We start from the raw sequence: 25,779 nt of genomic DNA on the forward strand, positions 1-25,779 counted from the left end.
CACTTTATGGGGAAATACAGTGAGTTTGGGGAAATAAATCTGCTCAAGGCTATATGGCTACTAAACAAAAGAAAAGAATTTCAATATTTTAAAAATATTTTATTGGAGGCTGGAGAGATGGCTCAGAGGTTAAGAGGACTGGTTGCTCTTTTAGAGGTCCTGAGTTCAATTTCCAGCAATCACAACCATCTATAATAAGATCTGGTGTGCCCTCTTCTGGTATGCAGGCACACATGCAGACAGAATACTGTATACATAATAAATAAATAAATCTTTAAATATTTTATTATTTTTATGTGTCATTGTTTGTATATAGGTGTATGCACATGAGTACAGGTGCCCACAAAGACCAGAGATGTCTGACCTGGAGCTGGAGTTACAAGCAATTATGAGCTATTTACCTAAGTTCAAATAGCACATATAAAATTACATAGTCATACATATGTTAACTTAAAATCCTTGATCTTGTTGGGAAATTCAAATTACACACAATAAATTTTGATGAAAGACATAAAATTTTTAAACTTTTTTTTGGTGTGTGTGTGTGTGTTTGAGAGAGAGAGAGAGAGAGAGAGAGAGAGAGAGAGGGAGAGAGAGTTTGTGTAGAGGTCAGAGGACAACCCACAGGAGTTTCCTTTCATCCTAAGGGTTTTAGGGAATCAAACTCAGGCTGTTAAGCAGGATGGGAAGTGCCCTTACCTGCTTTGCCATCTCACTAGCACTAAATATGTGTCTTATAATAGACATAAAGATGGGTGTTATTAAAACCTCATTTAAATTACTACTTCATTTAATTAAGTTAGCTTTCTTTCTTATAGCCCAAGTTCAAGGTCTGGTCAATTTGAGATTTTTTTTTTAAACTAAAAAAATCTGGGGGCTGGAGAGATGGCTCAGCAGTTAAGAGCACTGACTGCTCTTCCAAAGGTCCTGAGTTCAATTCCCAGCAACCACATGGTGGCTCACAACCATCTGTAATGAGATCTGGTGCCCTCTTCTGGCCCACAGTCATACATGCTGTATACATAATAAATAAATAAATCTTTAAAAAAAAAAATCTGGCTGTAGGCTGTACTGTTATTACAGCTCAGCCTTCGGTGTCTTGAAATATACTAAACAAACTTTTCATTCTGTTAACAACAGATAAATAGTCAGCTAGAGATACGGCTCAGTGTTTAAGAGTGTACTGCTCGTCAGGTGGCGGCTGCGGCGGCGGCGGCGGCGGCGGCGGCGGCGGCGGCGGCGGCGGCGGCGGCGGCGGCGGCGCACGCCTTTAATCCCAGCACTTGGGAGCCAGAGCCAGGTGGATCTCTGCGAGTTCGAGACCAGCCTGGTCTCCAAATCGAGTTCCAGGAAAGGCTCAAAGCTACACAGAGAAACCCTGTCTCGAAAAACCAACAACAACAACAACAAAAAGAGTGTACTGCTCAGGGGTTGGGGATTTAGCTCAGCAGTAGAGCACTTGCCTAGCAAGCGCAAGGCCCTGGGTTCGGTCCTCAGCTCCAGGGGAATAAATAAAAATAAAAAGAAGAGTGTACTGCTCTTGTAGAGGACTAGAGTTTGGTTCCCAGCACCCACGTCATGCAGCTCACAACCACCCACTCCTAACTCCAGCTCCAGTGGGATCTGATGCCTCTGGCCTCTCAGAGTGGACACACACAAAGAAATAAATAAATGAGCAAATAAATAAATAAATTGGGGGAGGGGTGTAAGAACAAATAACTTGTTAAGGATAGAGGATGCTGGGTGTGGTGTACACAGCTTTAATCCCAGCACCCTGGAGGTAGAGACAGGTAGAGCTCTGTGAGTTCAAGGCCAGCCTGGTCTACAGAGCGAGATCCAGGACAGGCAGCAAAACCGTACAGAGAAACCCTGTCTCAAAAAAAAAAAAAAAACACAAAAAGAGTTGTCTTGGTCATGGTGTCTCTTCACAGCAATAGAAACCCTAACTAAGACATCCAGCATGATCAACAATAGCATGTGTAAGAGAAAAAGACAGACCCAGGGCTCAATAGCCTGATGGACAGGCACACCTTGGACCTAAATTTACAGTTATAGAATTTTGAATTGAAATAACCTGTCAAGCTAGTCCAATTTCCACCTATTCCAGAGATCCTACTTTGAAAATTTTGGGCTATTATTCTACTTCCCTGCTTTCAGTAAAAGAACTTTATTGGAAACTTCTATACACTGCACACATTATCTCATTTCTGCTTGCTGGGCCTCATTCTGGTCTCTACAGTCCTTCAAATATCTGAAGATAATTACTGTGTTTACCTTTGGGACATTTGGTGTTATCTTACATGTAATCTTTTCAGTTTTTTTTTGTTTGTTTTGCCTTAGGATTTTTCGCTCTCTGCTAATGGATAATCTATTACCAACACTGCCTAAAGAAATCCATGGTCTTCTAAAATTGAGGGTTCTCAACAGAATGGGGGGCTGGGTGTGTGCGACTACACACAGAATATAATATGACAAATAACAATATAATTCGTATGTGATTGTGCATGCATGTGCATGTGTGCACACAGGTGTGTATGTGCGCGCGTGTGTATACGCATGCACGCACGCCTACACCCTGGTAGAGGCTGAGGCACACTGGATTACCTATTCTATCACTCCCCACCTTACTTCCTCAAGACAGTGTTTCACTGAATTTGGAGCTCAGCATCTTTGGCTGGACTGGCTGGCCAGCAAGTCCCATCAGTCCTTCCTTCTCTGCCCTCACATAGAGGAGTTAGTGCAACAGCACCCCGGCTTACTGGGTGCTGGGGATCTGAACCCGGGTCCTCAAGCTTGCACAGCAAGTGCTCTTACCCACTGAATCATCTCCCCAGCACTAGCAATGCTGACGTTTGAATGGGAAAAGGAGGGGAAAATTAGCATAGTATTGTTATATAGTATAATGCATTAACATACTTAAGTAATAATGGAGTCAAATTAGGTGGAGCTGATTTAACCATGACTGCTTACTATGTACTTTGATGTTTGTTGCCTTCTCTATAACTCAGTTTCCTCCCATGTAAATTAGAGCAAATGATCAAATCCAAATAAAATGTTCATTGTGATGACCCAATGTATTAATGTATGTCAAATATTTTATATATAGCACTTTTTGCCAAGTACTGCTCTGCTGGCTATTACATTTTCTTAGCAAGATTCCTGGGTGCTTGCCTGTGCAGGCCTATGCAGAAGCAGAGAGAGACCGTCCAGGTCTGCACAGTTCTAGGCCAATAAACACTACATAGGAGTACTGTCTTACTGGATAATATGTAACTAAGTGTCAACAGTGAGGCGCCTGTTTTCTAACTTTGTTTCCTAAAATTGCAACATTGTCCCTATAACAGACCTCACTGGATACTTAGATAACAAAGTGTCAACAGTGATTATCTTTCTTAACAACCTCACAAGTACTTATTTCAATCCTTTTCCTCCCCCTTCCTTCTCCTCTTCTTCCTTTTTGAGGCAGAGTGTCATTAAGTAGTCCAAGTTTGCCCAGAACTCCCAGTCTTCTGGCCTTAATCTCTGGAGTGTAAGGAACCATAGTCATACTCCACATCTACTCCATACCACTCTTGGCAATATTTTTACATATTTGTCTTCTGTTTAATCAAACTGCTTATAACAACCTTGTATTAAATTTATCAGGAAGCTGAGTGTAGTGGCCACATGCTTTTAATCCCAGTATTAGGGAGACAGAGGCCTCTGTGAGTTCAAGGCCAGCCTGGTCGAAAAATCAGGTCCCAGAACAGCCAGGCTATAAGGCTATCACACAAGAGAAACCTTGTCTAAAATATATATATATATATATATATATATATATATATATATATATATATATATATATATATATATAAAATCTTAAAAATGTGCCTTGCATGGGCTACCCAACCTGTTAATAACTTTTTAAAATTTAAGCAATAAGTATTTCTGTAGCTTAAGAAGGGAAAAAAAATCAAGGAATTAAGCAAAGTTAAGAAATTATCAGAATACAAAGTTAAAAGAGAATTACATATAAGCACATCTAAAACAGTGTTTCTTGTTCTGAGTGGCAGTTAAGCCGCTCTCCGTGTCATTGCTATAGAACTTGTACACTGAATCTAACTTACAAACACTGAGCTTACACATTTTCACTTTGCAAAGACAAAAACTAAAGAGATAAAATAGCACAAAATATTTATCATAAAAGAGTTTTGATTTTTTTTAAAGTTTTGGAGTCTCTCAAATTCTTCTCTCCAAAAACAAAAGATGGTGGTAAGTCAGTATTTTATCTGCTTCCCAAGTTGTAAATAATCACTTGCAAATAAAATACTTGCTGTGACTTCTCCTGCCCCTTCTCCCAGCTAACCTATACCTGGACCTCTTCCTTTGCTCTTTTTCTCCATTTCAAATGGCAAATAAGCACACAACTCTTTAATCCCAGCACTCAGGAGGCAGAGGCAGGTCTCACTATAAATTTGAGACCAGCCACATAGAGTTCCAGGCCAGACAAGATACATAGTGAGACCTTGTTACAACAATAAAAAAGAAAATAAATCCTAGAGTCAAATATAGCCATCTTCACCGTTTCCAACACTGCATACAAACCTCCAAGTGTGCTAAGCAATTTGACAGCTGTCTACATGACTGCTCTTGAGAGAAAAATAAAGCTTAGAAATGTTCTTTAAACATTTAAATATCTTCTCAGCCAGGCAATGGAGGTGTACAGCTTTTAGTCCCAGCACTCCAGAGGCAGAGGCAGGCAGATCTCTGAGTTCAAGACCAGCCTGATCTACAGACAGGACAGCCAGGGGTACATAGAGAAAACACTGTCTCAAAAAATAAAAAAAAGATTCAATGTTCTCATCAAAGTTTCATAAATTTTAATAAGTGTCACTGACTTTTCAGAAAGTAGATCAAAGAATATCTTGTCTAGGATACATGATTTACTTCAGAATGTATTTTGTTTATTGGTATGTGTGCACAGCTGTATACGATAGGGCATATATACAGAACAACTCTGGGAAGTCTGTTTCAAACTCAGGAGGATGTGCAGCAAGTGCTTTTACCTGCTACACCATCTCACCAGGACTACTTCAGAATTAGTTATAATAAACTGAAAAACTAAAGCACACCACCCTATTTTTTTATGTAATACTGCTTGCTAGTTTAGTCCAAAACAAAAATTATTGCAAGAGATAGAACTAAAGAAACCTAATTTAAGCTGGGTGGTGATGGTACAAATCTTTAATCCCAGGGCATGGGAATCAGAGGCAGGCGAATCTCTTGAGTTTGAGGTCAGCCTGGTCTACAAAGTGAGTTCCAGGACAGCCAGGGATAAACAGAGAAATACTGTCTCAAAAAAACAAAACAACAGCAAAAAACCAAAAATAAACAAGCAAACAAAATAGAACACTGGAGCTGCTGAGATGGTTCAGTGGATTAAGAGCACTAGCTGCTCTTCCAGAGGACTCAGGTTTGATCCCCAGAAACCACACAGGGGCTCACAACCATCTGCAACTCCAGTTCCAAGGGATTTGATGGCCAACTCTGGTTTCCTTAGGCACCAGGTACACAAATAGTACACAGATATATATGCAGGTACAACACCCATACACATAAATTTTGAAAAGTAAAAACAAATTGATTGCCTATCAATTTGATCCCAAATTGATTGCCCTTTGTAAATTTTTGAACATTGTTTTCATAGAAAAAACAAGTTAGTAGCTTTTAAATTTCATTAGTTTATCAGTATAGAACAAGATGATGTTTTTAAAAAATTTTTTCAGGGTTGGGGATTTAGCTCAGTGGTAGAGCTCTTGCCCAGCAGGCGCAAGGCCTTGGGTTCAGTCCTCAGATCTGAAAAAAAAAATTTTTTTTTCATTAGCTAGGAGGTGATGGATCCTAGCACTTGGGAGGCAGAGGCAGGTGGATCTCTAGAGTTCCAGTAGAGTTTTGAAACCCTGTCTCAAAAAAAAAAAAAGTAAATAAACTTAATGGTTCATAATTTAATTATACATTGGACAAAGCAAGAAATTCTATCTTAAAAAAAAAAAGAAATGTTTATTATTACTATTTATTTGTGTGTATGTGTATATATCTGCATGAGTGTGGAGAACAGAGGGTGTTAGATCCCCTGGAGCTGGAGTTACAGGAAGCTGTGAGCTGTCTGATATGGGTGCAGGTAATAGAACTTGGGTCCTCTGCAAGAACAATATGTGCTCTTAACCACTGAACCATCTCTCTAGGCCCTAAGATGATTTACAAATGGAGTTTTAAAAGAATTTCTCTTGCCTGGTGGTGGTGCATGCCTTTAATCCCCACACTTGGGAGGCAGAGGCAGGTGGATTTCTATGAGTTCAAGGCCAGCCTGGTCTACAGAGCAATTTCCAGGACAGCCAGGGCTACACAGTGAAACCTGGTCTCGAAAAACCAAACAAAAACAACAACAAGAAGAAAGAATTTCTCTTCAATGTCTATATGTTTATATGCTAGCAATGGAGGCTACATTACTTATCTATATGACCTTGCAAGTCTATATAAAAGAAAATAAATAAAATCTAAATAAAAGAAAGTCCTTACTACTTTCAAAACTGGAAACATCTTTATTAAAACATGAATTGGAAAACAAAAAACATGTTAGCTCTTAGAAAACAAAACCAAGCAAAAAGTAAATAAACTTTGCTGGGTAGTGGTGGTGCACACCTTTAATCCTAGCACTTGGGAGGCAGAGCCAGGCGAATCTCTCTGAGTTCGAGGCCAGCCTGGGCTACAGAGTGAGTTCTAGGAAAGGCACAAAGCTACACAGAGAAACCCTGTCTCAAAAAAAAAAAAAGTAAATAAACTTAATGGTTCATAATTTAATTATACATTGGACAAAGCAATTAGTCAAAGCCAGTAAAAGACTACACACAAATTGAACAGATGAACCTAAATTTGGTCATTGGAGAGTTTCTCCAGGGTCCTTCTGACTAACATGCTTGACCCTCCCTCCAGTAGAGGGAGCAAAATCCTAACACTCAACAAGTACATTGGAAGATAAGTTTGTGCCTTTTAAATATACCTTAGTATATTTTTGGTATGTCCATCTTAGACATTTCAAAAACTGTGTGTTGGCGCTCTGGTTGCAGAACATAGAAACATCAAGCCAGACTTGATCTGGAAGCATCTTCCCTGAAAAGTATCCCTCATCATTGTGGAAAGTGCGATGCAGACTGCTGGGAGAGAACTGTCGTCAACAATTCTTATCCAGCTGTGTGCTATACTGTTATTGGCCAAGCAAGCTGTGCCACTAGTACAGCAGTGTCAAGTCTGTTATGAGGATGACCAAGCACTGTCTCACTGGATTTGAGATGCCCCACATCTGGTACCATAAACCTTGTCAAGAGACTATACAGCTGGGAAGGTCTGAACTATTTTATTATGATCATAATTTGGAGTTATACCTTATTCCTGGGGCATCATTAACATTCTCAGAGTTAGTCTTCAAGGTTTTTTTTAATGTTGATATTAATCCATTAAATTTGTATGTGATAATAAGCTGTGATGTTTCCAGTTCCCTGCTATAAATATAAAATATCTTTGGGGGCTGGAGAGATTGCTCAGCAGTTAAAGGCACTGGCTGCTCTTCCAGATGACTCTGCTCAATTCCCAGCACCCACATGACAGCTCACAACCATCTGTAACTCCAGCCCAAGAGGATCCAACAATTTCTTCTGGCCTCTGTGGGCACCACGCATGTACATGATACAAAGACATGTATGCAGGCAAAACAATTACACACATAAAATAAAATAATAAATCTTAAAAATATTTTTTGGATATATTATTTTGCTGTGTCAAAATGTTTTTCAAAAGATTCTATCAATTAATAAAGCCATGAACATTATGAATTTCCCCACAAATATGCCAGCATTAAGCATGAACATTAGGACTGGTGAGATGGCTCAGTAGGTAAGGGTGCTTGCTGATAAGCCTGGAGGTACAGAGTACCAACTTCTACATGCACCTCAGCATGCATGCTTCCACATACATTTACACACAGAATGAATATATAAATATAAAAGGCATTTTTTGAAAGCATGAATATTCAAAAACAGTTTCTAATAAATGAAACAAATGTTCTACATTTTATCATTTTTTTCAACACAGTGAATTTTAACTAAAGTTCCACATTACCTTGGCTTTACTATTTTGATTTCCTGGGTTTTTGATGTGTGTTTTGTTTCTCCACAGCTTTTCTAAAGTACCCAAACTGGCCTAAACTTGCAACCCTGCCTTAGCCAGCTTCAGCTAAGATGACAGAGGTGAAATCCACAGTGCCTGTTTTCTAAGTTTCTTCCTCTGTGCTTTACTCAGTGATGAGACAGATGTTAGGTTTGCTGGTTAATCTGTATGAGCTTGTATAGGAATATCAGTACTATGTCTATCATATTCATAATAAAACATCTCCAGACTGTTGTTTCCTATTTAATGATCATGGTTATAGCCTTCTGTTAAAAGTAAGCACAAAAGCAACAACACATATCAAAACTTACAGCTCCAAAATACAAAGAATTGCTTCTAATATGATTTTAATAGCAAGATATAAACCTGTCAAAATATGCACTCAATAGAATTCCAATTTTAAGAAATCTTGAATAGGTCTCATTTAAAATTAACTGAGTAGAAACCTACTCACCTTCAAATTGCCAAAATAAAAACAGAGAGCTACATACCTGTCGCTGTAAACATGGATGACTTCTGTTGTGTAAATGCTGATGATTAGACAATGAGGAAGGCCAGCTCCGAGCCTGATATTGCAACTGAGTTTGAGCCATGTCAGAAGGCCGTGCTACAAGATGTGAAGTAAACTGCCGATCAAGGTCATGATCTAAAACATGATTTGAATTATCTTGTCCAAATGTTGATTCATCAAATTGGGGGAGGAGACCCTCTTGAAGGAGGTCCTCTGGGTCAAGTCCTGAAAACGGTTCTGTATGAGATTCCACTTGATGAAGTAAATTCTCTTCTAAAGATGAAAAACCATTAGTTTCAACATGATCATTGAAATGACCCATTTGAGGTCCTGAGTCAACAGGATCTGGGAAGTTCATGTGCACAGGAGATAATTTTGAATTGCTATAATTACCCTGAGGATGTGACGAATGCAAAATTTGAAAATTATTTGAATTCAATGATGGAGTGGGGTTTAGGTGAATATGCTGAGCAGATTCTTGCTTAACTCCCCTATGAGGTGAAAAGGAGTTACTTCCAGCAAAATCAGATAAAGCTTGATTTGTATGACTGGGTGGAAGAACCGTAGATGACTGAAGGAGACTGCTTGGTGACACATGACCACTGGAGAAGGAGTAATGTGCAGGAAACTGCTGTGAGTTACTGACAGAACAGGAAGTCATACTTGGAGAAGGTCTGTTAAAGTTTCCTTCCTGATGACTGCTACACTTGAGGAAGTGGACTGGAGGATTTGCTGCTTGAGAAAACTGCACTGAGAGAGACTGTGGTGAAGAGGATGCATTAGTTATGTGTGGTGGGTGGTTAGCATTAACTCTGTGGGGACCAGAAACATTAACGTCTATAAAATTTTTAGACTGGCCAAGAGAATTTTGCCCTGGGTTAAGATTACTTCTGTTTTGTTGTGAGCGAAGTGAAGTACACTGTGTTTGATGTTCACTGGCCTGAAATAAGGCAAAATCATGGTGCACCACAAAATTTTTATTTTGATGAAGAGAATGTGAATGTCCTTGTTGATGAAAAGGAGATCCATTTTGATTAGAAAGGCCAGTAGCTGTCTGATGACCCCACATTGGACTACCATCGGCTACATCTTGAAACAAGCCATTGGCTTGGTTTTGGGGATGGATTGGAGAGCAATTATATTGAGAGTGTGGAGACAATACATGTTCAGCTGGACTGCCAAAAGACTGATTAACTTGATGAAATTTCATTGAGTCAAACTGATTTAACTGTTCAAAATCCGTCATCTTCTGATGCGTAGGAGTACCTTGAACATGGTTTAGTGAATCTATGTGCAAAGGCTCAAACTCTGCACCCAAGTTCAATTCATCCACTAGTGAAACAGGTCCTGGCTGGACAAACGCATCATCTGACAAACCTTCTAGGGTCTCACCAAAAAGATTAGTATCATCAAAAAAATCCATCATTGGGTCTGTCATTTTGAAACTTCAGTGACAATTTGGGTGTTCACTCCAAACAGCTATGTTCAGCTTCTCTGTGGTAGACAGTACTGTATCATTTCTGAGGGTCATCAACTAATCCGAAACAGGCCAGTGTTTATTATTGCTCTACATAATGACATGTCATGAAGTGTCAGAATCCTAGAAAAATAAGAACAAAAATAATTTAAATTTAGTAGTAGGTATTCATTAAACATATAAATAAAACACAGTATTTTGTGTGTGTTAATTCATTGCAAATAGATCATTAATAATCTATACAGAGGAAATCGTGCTCCTGTGGGGGACATAACTATTTAAAAGTAAAAATGCACATTACTTTACTCTGAAGTACATATATTATGACAAAGGAATGTAAAGTAACCCCTAGGAACAACAAACAATGTGTCACACTACAGCATGAAATATCTACAACTCCCAGCACTTCCAGCAATGATTAGACTAACGAGGTACTACCCTTCAAAACGTTATATGTTTAAGAGAGCTAGTGTCAGATGTCCTCAGTTAGTAAGTAGATTATGATCACAGCTCTAGGTCCCATAGGGTGTATGCAGAAATACCGGAAGCTCAATTTTCAAGATACTATGAGGTGACCCAGAATGAAATAAATTTGGTTTCATTACCTGATATCACTAACACAAATAAGCTGCAAAGTATGCTGGAACATATGCTCATATAGTTCTCATGGTGCTTTTGCTTATCTACCATGGAAGACCAGCCTAATAGCCAAAGGACTTAGGTATTTGTATCTTCCTATAATTACTTGTATTCATTATTCTATCTCTAGAGAAACTGCTAAATCATTAGGCATATACATGTTTCCTATTTTATTTATCAAATTATGCAAATGTTGAAATTCAAAAGCTAAATAGAAAACAAACAGGAGCCAGGCGGTAGTGGCGCATGCCTTTAATCCCAGCACTCGGGAGGCAGAGGCAGGCGGATCTCTGTGAGTTCGAGGCCAGCCTGGGCTACAGAGTGAGTTCCAGGAAAGGCACAAAGCTACACAGAGAAACCCTGTCTCGAAACACCAAAAAAAAAAAAAAAAAAAGAGAGAGAGAAAGAGAAAGAAAACAAACAGGAGCCTGGGCTAAGTAAATGATAAACTGGTCCTGTGACAAGCTATAAATAAATAAATAAATAAATAAATAAATAAATAAATAAATAATAAACTGGTCCTATGACGATCGTGCATAGATAGATAGATAGATAGATAGATAGATAGATAGATAGATAGAGAGAGAGAGAGATAGATAGAGAGATAGAGAGATAGAGAGATAGCTAAAGGTTTGAGCCAGTCAGGCTTATGCCTTTAATCCCAGCACTTGGGAGACAGAGGCAGGTGGACCTCTGTGAATTCGAGTCCAGCCTGGTCTACAAATCAAGTTCCAGGATAGCCAGGGTTACACAGAGAAACCCTGTCCCAAAAAATCAAATAAATAAATAAGTAAAAGTTTATACGTATGTATATAATGCTAACCAAACTTATGCATATGCAGTTGTCTCCAGGTATACGAGGGAGACTGATTCTAAAACTCCCACAGAATCAAGATCATGGATGCTCCAGTCACTTATATCAATGATCTATTTTTCATATAACCTTAATACATATTTCTGTTTATAACTCATGATGTTATATATCATGTCTAGATAACTTAAAATACCAGCTACAATACAAATGCTATATAAATTGGTATTACACTATATTGTTTAGGGAATAAAAGTAAGAATGAACTAGTAGGTGTAATTTATTTCTTCGAAATGTTTTTAATAAGCATGTGGCGGTTCCTTTAATGTAGAACCTTAGGATACGGACTGCCAAGCATTCATGAACACATACACACATGTATATACCATTGAGATGTAAAAGTGATCTACTGACTGGTTACTTTCTAATACTAAATAGGTAACCATTATTGTTCCAGGCTTGAATCATTTCCAAAATTTTTAAAAGTAATATGGATCTAATGTTCCTATTTTTACACACACACACAAAAATCACAAATGAAGGTACTTATTCCCATATATATTAGTTTATTTAAAAATTACCAAAGTGCTAACAAACTTTTTCAGAACTTCTATTTTGAGAAATAAGTTATTAAAAATAAATTTTCTAAGTAAAATCTCTACTAACTATTCAACTGTAGAAATGTTATTTTTTTTAATTCTGAGAAGTAACAACTACCAAATTTGAATAAATTATACCTAGATAATGATGTATTACCAATCACAACAGTATCATATGCTTTAATAAATAAACAACACGCAGCCATATCTAGTAGTGTATGCCTACACTCCCAGCACTTGGATGGCTAAGGCAGGAAGATCCAGTTCAGACAGTCTAGACCACAGGATGAGTTTCCAAGGACAGCCTGGGCTACTGTATAAAACACTGCCTCAAAGCAAAACAAAAACAAGCTTGGACTATAAAATACTTCACGATAATCTTAATTAACTGGCGAAAACTATCCTGTAAAAACGGGATGAAATGAAGTTCAGAAAAGTAAAAGGTTTAGGTGACAAAAACCTAGTTACTAAAGTTGTCCCTTTAATTGCAGAATAGAAAATTATTCACTCAGCACAAATTATAAGGGGGAAAATGGAAATAATAGCTAACAACAATTTACTCACCCTTAACTTGATTTTAGGAAAAGCTGACATAATAAAACAATTAGAAAGAACGTGTAATTGTGTAGTTTTTAGGATTTCATTGTATTATACATTATAATATACTCTAATACTTGCCACAAAATACTCCTACAGTACTAGTTAGATGAAAACCTAGTTTTTACTTCAGCAAAATGAAAAGTTTGATATGAAAAGTTTATAGGCTACATCATTAAAAGCCCAGTGTTATGGCACACACCTATAATCCCAGTATTCAGGAGGCAGAAGCAGGAGGATCTTGGTGAGTTCAAGACCTGCCTGGTCTGTATAGTGAGTTCCAGGACAGCCAGAGTTACATGGTGAGATTCTGTCTCAAAAAAACTAAAACAAAACCCACAACAAGCAGTGTGGTGCTGAAATACACAGCCCATCTACTCACTTACTGAGATAGGAGGATTGTGAGTGACCTGGTGAGAGACCACCTCAAAATAAGTCAAAATGTTTGTGCTTCAAAGGATACCTTAAAGAGCTGCCAGACTATCTTCTAAAGCCCACATTCTCACCAATGAGTAAAGCCCAACCTCTTAGGACCCTGGCTCTCAGCTGTGTTCTAGAAGAAAAAGAAACAACCAGTGGCATACTCAAGGGATACCCAGGCTTGTGGGCACATGCCTGTAGTAACAGCACTTCAGAGGTGAGGGCAAGCGGATGAGTTCAAGCCTAGCCTGGATACATAAAACCCTGTCTCAAAAATTAGAAGGAAATGAAGGAGAGGACAGTGAAGGGAAGACAGCAGAGGAGAAGGAAGAGGGGGTTAGGGAGGAGAGGGAGGAGTGGGGAGAGAGAGAAGAGCAGCAAGTGTTGGGGGTGGTGGCACCTGCCCTGCAATCCTAGCACTTGGGAGAAGGAGGCAGGTGGATCAGGAATTCAAAGCCATCTTAGCCACATAGCTAACTGGAGGCCAACCTAAGCTACATGAAACCTTGTCAAACAAACAAAACACAGGAAGTAAGCAAGTAGACAAACCACCCACAGGGGGAAAAAATGAAATCTTTGGTAATCATATATATAATAAAGAACTTATATCTAGCCCGGCAATGATGGTGGTGGTGGTGGTGGTGGTGGTGGTGGTGGTGGTGGTGGTGGCACACACCTTTAATCTCAGCACTCAGGAAGCAGAGACAGGCAGATCGTTGAGCTCAAGGCCAGCCTGATCTACAGAGTGAGTTCCAGGATAGCCAGGGCTACACAGAGAAACTCTGTCTCAAAAAACAACAAAAAAGCCATCTTATATCTAGAACATACAAGAACTTATATCTAAAACACATAAAACATTTTAACAAGTTCCTGGAAAGAAATCTGGATACTTCTCCAAAGGTATATAAACCTCTAGTAAAGATGTGAAAAAAAAAAATGTCCAACCTCATAATTGCCACAGAACTATAAACCAAAACCCTAACAGAAAGATCACTTCTTATCCATTAGGATGAAAAAGTAAAAACACCAAGAAAACAATTGAATGCAAGAGTGGTTGAGAAAAAAAGAGAGGGAGAGGAAGTAGTTGAATTTACACATTAGTGATGGGAATGTAGCTTCTGTAGAAAAATTCATCAGGTCCTCAAAACTTTAAAAATACAATTCCCGTATAGTTTAGTAGTTCCACTTCTAGAAAAATACCCAATGGAATTGAAAGCAGGAATTAAACACAAACTTGCATGTCCAATGCCCAGTGCAGTGTTTATTCACAATACCAAAAGGAGGAAATCACCAACTAACAACTGATAAGTAGACAAACAAAGTATGGCATATTAGTGCAATGGAGTTACCCAATAATAATAAAAAGTGAGCTGAACCTTAAATCATAGCTACTTATAGACTGAAGCTGGAAAGTCACAAGTTCAAGGTCAGCCAGCCTGGGCTACAGATCGAGTTCAAAGCAGCATGTGTGACTTGCTGTGACCCTGTCTCAAAATAAAAATAGGCTGTGGTAGAATTCTTTTATAGCATGTATGAGGACCTGGGTTCAACTCCCAGTATTGCAAAACTAAAAATCTTACAAAAATGAAAGTGACTCATAACTTGTAACTTAATTGTGAAAACCATATACTAAGTGAAGGAGTACAATTACAGAGGTTTACTCCCCACCCCCATTTTTTCTGAGACAGAGTCTCAATATTTATCCCAGGCTGGCAACCAATAGTACATTAGTGGTTAGAAAGTTGAAGGCAGGGTGGATGTGTGACATGACTGGTGACCAACGAGTATTGGTCATAGGTTATGGGGCTTCTTTTTGAGGTGACGAAAATGTTTTAAGCTACTTTCACTGATATTTAAGCAACTCTGTGCATGCCAGGCAGTGGTGGCGCATGCCTTTAATCCCAGCACTTGGCAGGTTAAGGCATGTAGATTTCTGTGAGTTAGAGGCCAGCCGAGTCTGCAGAGCAAGCTCCAGGACAGGCTCCAAAGCTACACAGAGAAACCCTGTCTCATAAGTAGATACTAGAAGTAAAGCAAAGGATAACCAGACAACAACCAACAACTCTAGAGAAGCTAGCTAACAAGGAAGATCCAAAGAGGGATGCATGGATCGCCTTAGGAAGGGGAAATAGATGAGATCTCCATGAGTGAACTGGAGGTGAGGGGTGGGCAATGGAGGGTAGGAGATGGGGGATGAGAACATAAGGGAATAGGATGGTCGAGCTGGAACAGGGATGGAGTGGGAAAGCAATTGGACAGATACCTTGATGGAGGGAGATATCATGGGGATAGAGAGAAACCCGGTGCTAGGGAAGTTGTGAGGAATCCCCAAGGATGACCCAGGCTTGGACTACTAGAAATAGTGGAGAGGGTGCCTGAACTGAACTGGTTTGCCCCAGTGATCAGATTGCTGAATACCCTAACTGTCATCACAGAACTTTTCTCCAATGACTGATGGAGGCAGATGCAGACATCCACAGCCAAACACCAGGCAGAGGCAGGGGAGAGAGAGGAGGGAGGGATTCTATGAGCAAGTGCATCAGGATCATGATGGAGAGACCTGCGGAGACGATCAAACCAAACAAGTGGGAACTCATGAAAGCTCAATGGCTGTGGAGACTGCATGGGACTGGACTAGGCCCTCTGCATGGCCAGACAATTGTGTAGCTTGATCTGCTTGGGAGGTCCCCTGGAGGTAGAATCAGAATCCATCTCTGGTGCATGAGGGGGCTTTTTGGAGGCCACTACCAATGATGGGACACCTCCTGCAGCCTTGAGGCAGGGGAAAGGGCTTAGACTTGCCTCTACTGGATGTGCCTCCCCAGGGGAGGCCTTGCCTTCTTGTGGAGGGGAGTAGGGCCTGGGTTGCGGGGGAAGCTTGGCGGGCAGGAGGAGGGAAGAGGGGGATCTTTGATTGGTGTGTAAAATGAATGAAAAAATTTTCTTAATAAGAAAAAAAAAAGAAAAACCAAAAAACAAAACAAAACAAAAAAAACAACTCTGTGATTACTAGAAACTACACTGGGTGTGGTGATGCATGTCTGTAACTCTAGAGAATCATAATTGGAATCCAGCCTAAAGAGAAAGACTCTGCCATCAGATCAGAGGAAGAAGGTCTGGAGAAATGCTTGGTGGCTGAGAGTGCTCAACCCTCCTCCAGAGGGCCTGTATTTGGGTTCCAGAACCCACATTGGAAGACTCACAACAGCCTGTAACTCAAGCTCCAGAGACACCTGACACCCTCTGCTGGGATCCATGGGCACAAAGACACATGTGACATACACTCACAGATACATACACAGTAACAAAAATAATCTCTAAAATTAAAAAATAAAAAATAGGGGAAAGAATGAGACCAGTGAGATGCCTCAGCAGATAAAACTGCTTGCTGTTTAGTATGGCACATGTACAACCACACACACACACACACACACACACACACACACACACACACACACACCATATTTATATACAGATGTACAGACAGACACACATAAGCAATAAATTTTTTAAAAGGGGGATGAAAAAGCCAGTGAATTATACATTTAAATAGATCAAATCATATAGTATGTGAAGTACATCAATGAAATTATTTTAAATAGCCAGGTGGTGGTGACTAGCGCCTTTAATCCCAGCACTTGGGAGGCAGAGGCAGGCGGATCTCTGGGAGTTCAAGGCCAGCCTGGTCTACAGAGCGGAGATCCAGGACAGGATCCAAAACTACACAGAGAAATCCTGCCTCAAAAAGAGAAAAAAAAAAAATTAAATAGTATCTTAAATGATACAAGGTTTCATAAGGTCATACAAGTATAAACTTTACTTAAGCACATCACCCCAAGCATCAACCCCTTATTTCTCACCTCTGCTTCCTTGTTTTTCTAAAACAATTTTTTTTTTTAACTTCATTTCTCTTTAGGCTAGAAAAAATTCCACTGTGGAGCCGGGTGTGGTGGTACATACCTTTAATCTTAGCACTAGAGTCAGAGGCAGGCACATATTTGTGAGTTCAAGGCCAGCCTACAGAGTAAGTTCCAGGAAAGCTACAGGTACAAGAAGACACTAGCAAAAACAAAAAACACATACACACACACACAGAGACACAAACACACACAAAGATCGTTTTAAAGAAAGTTTTAAAATGACTCGAGACAAAAATTCTTTTCAAAGTAAGCTGGGGGTAGTGGTAAGAGTGAGCTATTGTGATCATTTCGCTCAATCAAAGTTTTAAACTTCAAAAATTAGCTATTAGAATTATAGGTAGCTCACACCTATAATTCCTGCTCTTGGGGAGCTTGAGGGAAGAGGACTGCTGACTGGGTTACAGACTGAAATTCTGTCTCAGAAAACAGGAGAAAAAAATAGAAAACAAAATTTCCCTGTTTTGCTAGCCAATTTTTCTTTTCTCCATTCCCCTAGTGGTCTTCCTTAATTTCCTTTCCTGGGACCTGACCCAAGTACACCCTGCATGATTACTACGTGCACTAAGAATGCCTTGTATATGACAAGATGGTGAGTTTCTGTGGGAAAATAAAAAGATGCTAGACAGAGCAGAGCCAGGCTGGGCCAAACTGACTTATCGTCTTACCCGTTTCCTTACTGTCTTCCCATTTCATTACCTTCTTCTAGCAAAGTAAATTTCCTGCCCATCAATATCATGACTATTTACAATTCCTTGTTTCTCAGTCCCTTCACTAAGATCAAGGGCATAATTCACACAACACACACACACACACACACACACACACACACACACACACACACACGCACAAAGTAGTAAGGCAGAAACAAATTCTTGGAGATATGGTATCTTGCTGGAAAAGTCCTAAGTATTCCACTTTTTTATTAATCTACCTGACCCTTCCTTCCATTCTGAGAAGGAATATAATGTAACTTCGTTCACTTGGGGATGGAGTAAAGGACACATACACTAACCTGAGAGCTTGACTCCTGAAGCCAGTCCTAAACAGAGTTCTGTATCTTTTTTTTTTTTGTTTGTTTGTTTTGTTTTGTTTTTTTTCCGAGACAGGGTTTCTCTGTGTAGCTTTGCGCCTTTCCTGGAACTCACTTGGTAGCCCAAGCTGACCTCGAACTCACAGAGATCCACCTGGCTCTGCCTCCCGAGTGCTGGGATTAAAGGCGTGCGCCACCACCGCCCGGCGAGTTCTGTATCTTTAAATGACTTCAGGTGTGCTTACTGCTTCTGCTCCCCTGGGAGAAAGAACCAACATTTGGTCACTAGAGAGATGACTTAGCTGTTAAGAGCCATGTACTACTCTTCCAGAGGACCTGAGTTTGGTTCCCAGCACCTACATCAGATGGCTCACAACTGTCTTTACTTTGGCCCCAAGGGACCCAAGAGTCTCTTCTGGCTTCAGTGGGCAATGCACTTCATGTGTACAAATCGACATTCTGACACACACACATATAAATAATTAAAATTTTAATTAAAAAAAGGATGCCAGGTGGTAGTGGCAGTGGCGTACCTTAAACCCCAATACTGGGGAGGCAGAGGCAGGTGGATCTCTGTGAGTGAGGACAGACTGGTCTACAAAGCTGGTTTCAGGGCAGCCAGGACTACCCAAAAAAACCCTGTCTAAAAAAAAAGAAAAAAAGACATTTGTCCCAGCACACTGGAGTTAGAAGCACTTGGAACTCTGTAAGTTCTAGGCCAGTCAGGGCTACACAGTTAGACCTTATCTCAAAAAACAAACAACAACAACAACAACAAAAAACAACAACACAGCATTTGGTTACACAAAAAAATTGAGTAACAAGGATCCTGACTCTGTCATAAAAGAAAAATTCTAGGAGATAATACAACTGTCATTAATAAGGTTCCTTATTAGTAAAAATTTTGAAAAATTAACAAAAGCCCACTACCTATCCTAAGTACTTGATATGATGACTAAGTATATAATACATATTAAAATGTTTTCCATATCAAAGGAAGATGTCATGTTTACTATAATTACTGAGAATAAATGACTGAGAAAAACTTTATGCTAGGATGCAACAGAATAACCCAGGAAATATTAGTAGAAATGGAATTTTTAATTTAGAGTATCTTAAAATGTAATTTATTTGTTTTTAATCATTTTATGATTTTATGTATATGTGTGTTACCTGCATGTATGTTTGTGTGCCAGGTACATTCAGTGCCTGCAGAAGTTGGAAAAAGGACACTGGATCCCCCTGGGACTGCAGTTACAGATGGTTGGTAGTCACCATGTGGTTGCTGGGAACTGAACCCAGGTTCTCTGGAAGAACAGGCACTGAACTATTTCTCTAGCCACTTACAATGCAATTTTTAAAACAGGAAGCTCAGGGAGTTTTGCACAATAAATATTAAATGAAAATGTACAAATCTACAAATAATGGAGTCAATATTGTCTCATTATTTATTTAGATTTTTTTTTTTTTTTTTTTTTGGTTTTTCGAGACAGGGTTTCTCTGTGCAGCTTTGGGCCCTTCCTGGATTTCACTCTGTAGACCAGGCTGGCCTCTTGAGTGCTGGGATTAAAGGTGTGCGCCACCACCGCCCGGCTATTTAGACCTTTTAAATGGCAGTGAAGACTATTAAATTCTGCATATTATTAAGGATTAAAATATGTAAGAACTGGTCAGGTATTTCTATTTATTTTCTTATTTGGTCTTCTTTCCTTTCCTGGGGAATATTACCTGCAAGACTAGATATATACATTCCAGCAAAAATGGTCTTGCCTACAAACTGAAGTAGCTGATTAACACCCCCCGCTCAAAACCATTAGAGACATTTTGGGAAGATAATGTATTTGAAATGTCTTCCCCTAAGCATGAGAACTCATATCTGTAATCCCAGCACTCAGAAGACTGAGGCAAGATTGCTTGAAGTCCAGTTTAGGCTGCACAATGAATTCTAGGCTAGCCTGAACTAACAGTGAAGCCCACCCCTTCCTGCTGGCCATTCTGTCTCAATAAGGAAAAAAATGTATTGTGTGTATGTTAATGGGGAATAAACTAAAGGACTTATTATGTATGTTAATCAAGCCACATCCTTAATCGTTTTTATTTCTTTTGAGACAGAATCTAAGTTACTCAGGCTGGCCTTGAACACAGGGCAATCCTGCCTCAGCCTCCTGGGTATCAGGATTATACATATGAGCCACCATGCCCACCTTATCTCTTGAGATCAGTTTTATTCCTACCATCTCTCTAAATTGACCCAACCAAAGGTATAATGTTACTTTTGTTTATTTTTTGTTTTTTGAGACAGTGTAGCCCTGGCTGTCCTGGAACTCACAGAGATCCGCCTGCCTCTGCCTTCTGAGTGCTGGGATTAAAAGCGTGCACCACCACTGTCCAGCTCATTTTTCACTATTTAAATTATCTATCAGCAGTGTTTGTTACAGTTACCACTGAGGCTTCTTCGAAATGCTTAATGATAGACAAAGAAATTCACCTCATTTCTCTCCTTTTTTCTGAATATTTAATTTCAGACTCTGCAAATGACTGTAACCTATAAATGTTGGTGGTAGTGGGGGGTACTCTAACTTCTAAATTAGCAGTTCTCAACCTGTGGGTTGAGATCCCTTTGGAGTCACCTATCAGATATCCTGTATATCAGATATTGACATTACAATTCATAACAGTAGCAAAATTATAGTTATGAAGTAGTAATGAAATAATTTTGTGGCTGGGGGTCACAACAACATGAGGAACTGTATTAAAGGGTCATAGTGTTAAGGGAGACTGAAAACCCACTGCTAAATGTTGGTGGTAGGGGGTACACTCACCTCTAAATGTTGGGCTATTTGGAAGCACTCTAACTTCTAAATGTTAAGGGTACTTGGGGCACTCTAACCTTTAAGTGTTGATGGTATTTGGGGACAGTCTAATCATCTTTCATTTCTGTCTATACCAACTTTCAAGGTAATTTTAAGTAGTCTCACAGTGTTAAATGTCACATATGTTGGTAACTTCCTAATTTAAATCTATTCCCTCTCTGCCTCAACTTCAAACCCATATATACCTAACAAATATTTGGCTTCTCCTCCTGTATAATGGATATGAAACTAGCCCTGATACTAGGCCATATTTCAAACCAGTAAGCAGCAGGTATGACCTTCTCCCAGGTGTCTCAGGTCACCTCACTCACAACCCTCCAGTGACTCTGTATCACACCCATAATAAAAGCAGCACTCCTCATTCTGACTCTATTGTAGCCCTCCACTCCCACCTGAACAGCTCTCTACCCACAGCTCCTGATCTCCTCTCTTGACCCCTCCCTTGTTCAGCCGCAAAGGCAGGAGGGGAATGTCAGCCAAACAGCCCAGCAGGCGGCTTCAAGCGTCCTTCTCGCCAATGCTTCTCAATGAGAATCAAGGAGACCAACTTCAGCAGGAACCTGGGAAACAGCCAAAGTTTTACAACCACTAAGAGAATGAAGAGAACAGAAACAAAAAGCAAATCCCTATCATTAAAGAAATCTGTATTACAATACTGGCAGAGCAGTGAGAATGTATCTAAGGCGAAGGAAGAAAGCCTGGACTCAGTTCCAGCACCAAAAGAGAAATAATGGAAAATGGAGTCTGAATGCAAGCTAAACATGAGACTTCAATGGCCACCTAGAAGAAAGAGAAAATTCTGGAGCAAAACTTAAAATAATCTTATTTACAGATTTGCAGTATCAAATGCTGAATATGTCTGTTTTACACACACACATTTTTATATTTAAAAAACAAACAAAAAACAAGTAACAAAGGGCATGTAGACTCTGTCCTTAAGAAAGTTACTGAATTTAGTAGAAAAAGAATTAATAAACTTTGTTAAATATGGTTAGAGAGCTAATGGAAGTCATGGCTCAAGGATGAAAGCAACTAGGAAAATGACATAAACCAAATAAAAATACTAATACTTAAGGAGAACTTATTAAAAAGACCAATCAGGAATTCTGGAACTGAAAAGAACAACAACAAATTTGAAATTCATTGCAGGGAGGTTTAATCAAACAAAGAAAAACAGAAAATATGGCCACTGAAACCATCCAGTCTGAGAAATACAAAGCAAAATGAATGAGGAAAAGTGGACAGACAGAGACTTGTGACGATGACAAGCCACAGTGAGAGATCCTGGAGCAGAGGGAAGGGGACATTGAAGATAGCTGAAATCTCCCCACATCAGATGAAAGACGTGAACTTTTTAAAACTATTTCAAGTGTGTATGTATACATGTCTGTGTATCCATATGTGCATTTGAGTGCACAAGGAGCCAGAACCAGACATTGGATCCCCTGAAGCAGTAGTAAACTGCATGGTGTGAGTGCTGGGAACTGAACTTGGGTCCTCTGGAAGCACAATACATGGTCTTAACTCGAGTTCTGTTTCCAGCACCTGCATGGTGGTTCACAACCATCTATAACTCCAATTCCAGGGGATCCGATGTCCTATGCATATATGTATATGCAGGAAAAAAACGTCCTCTACATTAAAATTAAAGGAAAGAGAAAGATGGAGTCATGAATTTAGCTCCATGATAAAGGACAAGTGTTAGGCCATGGGTGGGATTTTTTTCTCTTCAAAACATAATTCACAATGTTCTAGAACTACATAACTGCTCTATGTATCTTTGACATATTGATGATAATCTCTACTAATTATAATTTCAACTCTTTAATTCAAACATAGTCCTAAGAGATGGCTCATCAAGAGACCCTCATCAAAGGGCACTTGCCACCAAGCCTGTAGACTGGAGTTCAATCCCAGATCCCACATAACGGATGGGGAGAACAGACCGCTGAACACTGTCCTCTGACCTCCTCACGAGTACAGTGTGGCACCAATGTAACCACACTCACACACACATATCATGAAAATACAAAATAAATAATAAAGTAAAAACGAAAAATAATAACTGTTGTTGTTTTTGCTCTTTTGGGGGGGCTGCCACCCAGCTCCCAAATGAATCAAGCACAAAGGCTTATTATTACTTTTAAATGCCCGACCTTAGCTTGGTTTGTTTCTAGCCAGCTTTTCTTTAAATTATCCCATTTATCTTAGTCTCTGGGCTTTTATCTTTCTCTGTTTCTGTATACCTTTCTTTACTATCACTCTATGGCTGGCTGTGTGGCTGGGTGGCTAGCCCCTAGTGTCCTCCTCCTCTTGTTCTCTAGGCCTTTCTTCTCCTCCTCCCAGATTTCTCCTTCTATATATACTCTGCCTGCCAGCCCCACCTATCCTTTCTCCTGCTTCACTATTGGTCATTCAGTTCTTTATTAGACCATCAGGTATTTTAGACAGGCACAGTAACACAGCTTCACAGAGTTAAACAAATGCAACATAAACAAAAGTAACACACTTTAAAATAATACTCTATTCCAAATAGCAGTAATAGCTGGGTGGTGGTGGTGCACACCTTTAATCCCAGCACTCAGGAGGCAGAGCGAGGCAGAGCTCTGTGAGTTCAAGGCCAGCCTGGTCCACAGAGCGAGATCTACGACTGCCTCCAAAGCTACACAGAGAAACCCTGTCTTGAAAAAACAAAAAAACAAAAAAACAAACAAAAAAAAAAAAACCCCAAAAATAAAACAAAAAACAAACAAACAGCAATAATAAATTAGCACTTGGGAGGGGAAGAGGGCAGCAAGTAGCCAGCCAGTCTGAGCTAACTAGTGAAAATGTCTCCAAAACCACATATAGCTAGCAAACAAACGAATGAATTAACATCAAATTTAAGATTCACTCAGGGTCACAGTGATGGCTCACTGGATAAGAGTTCTTCCTACTTTTCCAGAGAACTCAAGTTTGGTTCTTAACACCATGCCAGGGTGGCTCCAAATTCCTCTAAATGGAACCTGACACCCTCTTCTGGCCTTCTCAGGCACACATAGAGATACATACACATAAATTAAAAAGTAAAATAAAATCTCTTTATAAAAAAATTAGATTTGCGGAGCGGTGATGACCCACACTTTTAATCCCAGCACTCAGAAGGCAGAGGCAGGCAGATCTCTAAGTTCCAGGACAGCCTGGTCTATATAGTGAGTTCCAGGACAGCCAGAGCTACATTGTGAGACCCTGTCTCAAAACAACAGATTTCACTGAGAAATCAGAAAAAAATGTCTGGTAAATACAAGTCAATCACTTCATAGTTAAAAGAGGGACAGCTTTAAATCCTTACTACCAAGCCCTGAATCTGCTGGTTCTTAAAATTTCTCAGTCTTTTTCTTCACTTCACCATCTAAGTCACAAGTGACAGAATTTAGAAAGAACACATGCAAAGTCCTAAAGCACAGTAACTCAGTAATTATAGACTCTCAGTGGCCTGTAGAACTAGATGCATAAATCAAAATTTTCTAGTGAGTTCCTGAAATAGTATCATGACTGCACTGTACTTATTGTCCAACTAATTTGTTTAATTTATTCTTAGGTGTTTGGGTGTTCTGCTGGCATGTATGTCTGATCACCACTCACAGTCTGGTGTTTCAACTATCTTTGAGACTGAATTCAGGTACTACTTTTGCAAGGTTTTACACACACACACACACAGACACACACACACACACACACACACACACACACACACACACACGCACAGAGTTGTTGTGTACTGACTTTATATGTTCTGCATCTCACATACTGAACTATCATTTTTGGTGTGCTAGCCTGTTTGTTCTACTAAACAGGATAAACAGGCCTTTAATTCCCAATATCTACTCTAAATTGTTGGCCTACAGTAAGTACATACTTTCAGAAATTCAATAATGCCAAAGCAAAAAACAAAATTTCTTTGTCTTCAGCAATTATTTCAAAAGCTGAGATGAAGTCAGGCGGTAGTAGCCCATGCCTTTAATCCCAGCACTTGGGAGGCAGAGCCAGGTGGATCTCTGTGAGTTCGAGGCCAGCCTGGGCTATAGAGTGAGTTCCAGGACAGGCTGCAAAGGCTACACAGAGAAACTCTGTCTCGAAAAAAAGCTGAGATGGAAAAGCATTTGTTTGAACAACAAAACATCACTCTCCTGGCTTTATAGGGCCCCCACTGATATGTACATTTAAAAATTGTTACTGTGCACTACAAAACCAGCTGTGGTAATCTTAGCAGTTGGGAAGTGGAGGGAGAAAGATTAAAAATTCAAGTGAGGCCACCTACAATTACATGAGACTCCCCCGTCTTTTCTTTTCTTCTTTTTTTTTTTTTGGTTTTTCGAGCCAGGGTTTCTGTGTAGTTTTGGTGCCTGTCCTAGATCTCTGTCTGTAGACCAGGCTGGCCTCGAACTCATAGAGATTCGCCTGGCTCTGCCTCCCAAGTGCTGGGATTAAAGGCGTGAGCCACCACCGCCCGGCTTTTTTTTTTTTTAATTTATAGGCTGGAGAAATGACTCAGTGGTTAGAGCACTGGTTGCTCTTACAGAGGACCCAGGTTCAGTTCCCAGCACCCACATGATAGCTCTTAACTGTTGTTAATCCCAAAGATGGGAAGAGAAAGACCACTGACCCAGATCATCATGGCCAAGCTAAGCTATTTATTTATTTATTTATCTATCTATTTA

At 39.7% G+C, this 25,779-nt stretch overlaps 1 protein-coding gene across 9 annotated transcripts in view; it reads right to left on the minus strand.

The window, feature by feature from the left end:
* Positions 1–25,779, minus strand: part of Chd9 (chromodomain helicase DNA binding protein 9) — a 236,684-nt gene that overhangs the window by 124,899 nt on the left and 86,006 nt on the right. For all 9 annotated transcript variants that reach the window (XM_052729717.1, XM_052729720.1, XM_052729722.1 and 6 more), the window contains one exon: positions 8,694–10,313. In XM_052729717.1, the coding sequence (XP_052585677.1) occupies positions 8,694–10,151 (1,458 nt within the window). In that variant the 5' untranslated portion in view covers positions 10,152–10,313. The remainder of the gene's footprint in view (positions 1–8,693; positions 10,314–25,779) is intronic.

The sequence above is a fragment of the Peromyscus californicus genome, unplaced genomic scaffold (genome assembly GCF_007827085.1).
Source record: "Peromyscus californicus insignis strain IS unplaced genomic scaffold, ASM782708v3 Scaffold_8__1_contigs__length_139910024, whole genome shotgun sequence".
Lineage (NCBI taxonomy): Eukaryota > Metazoa > Chordata > Mammalia > Rodentia > Cricetidae > Peromyscus > Peromyscus californicus.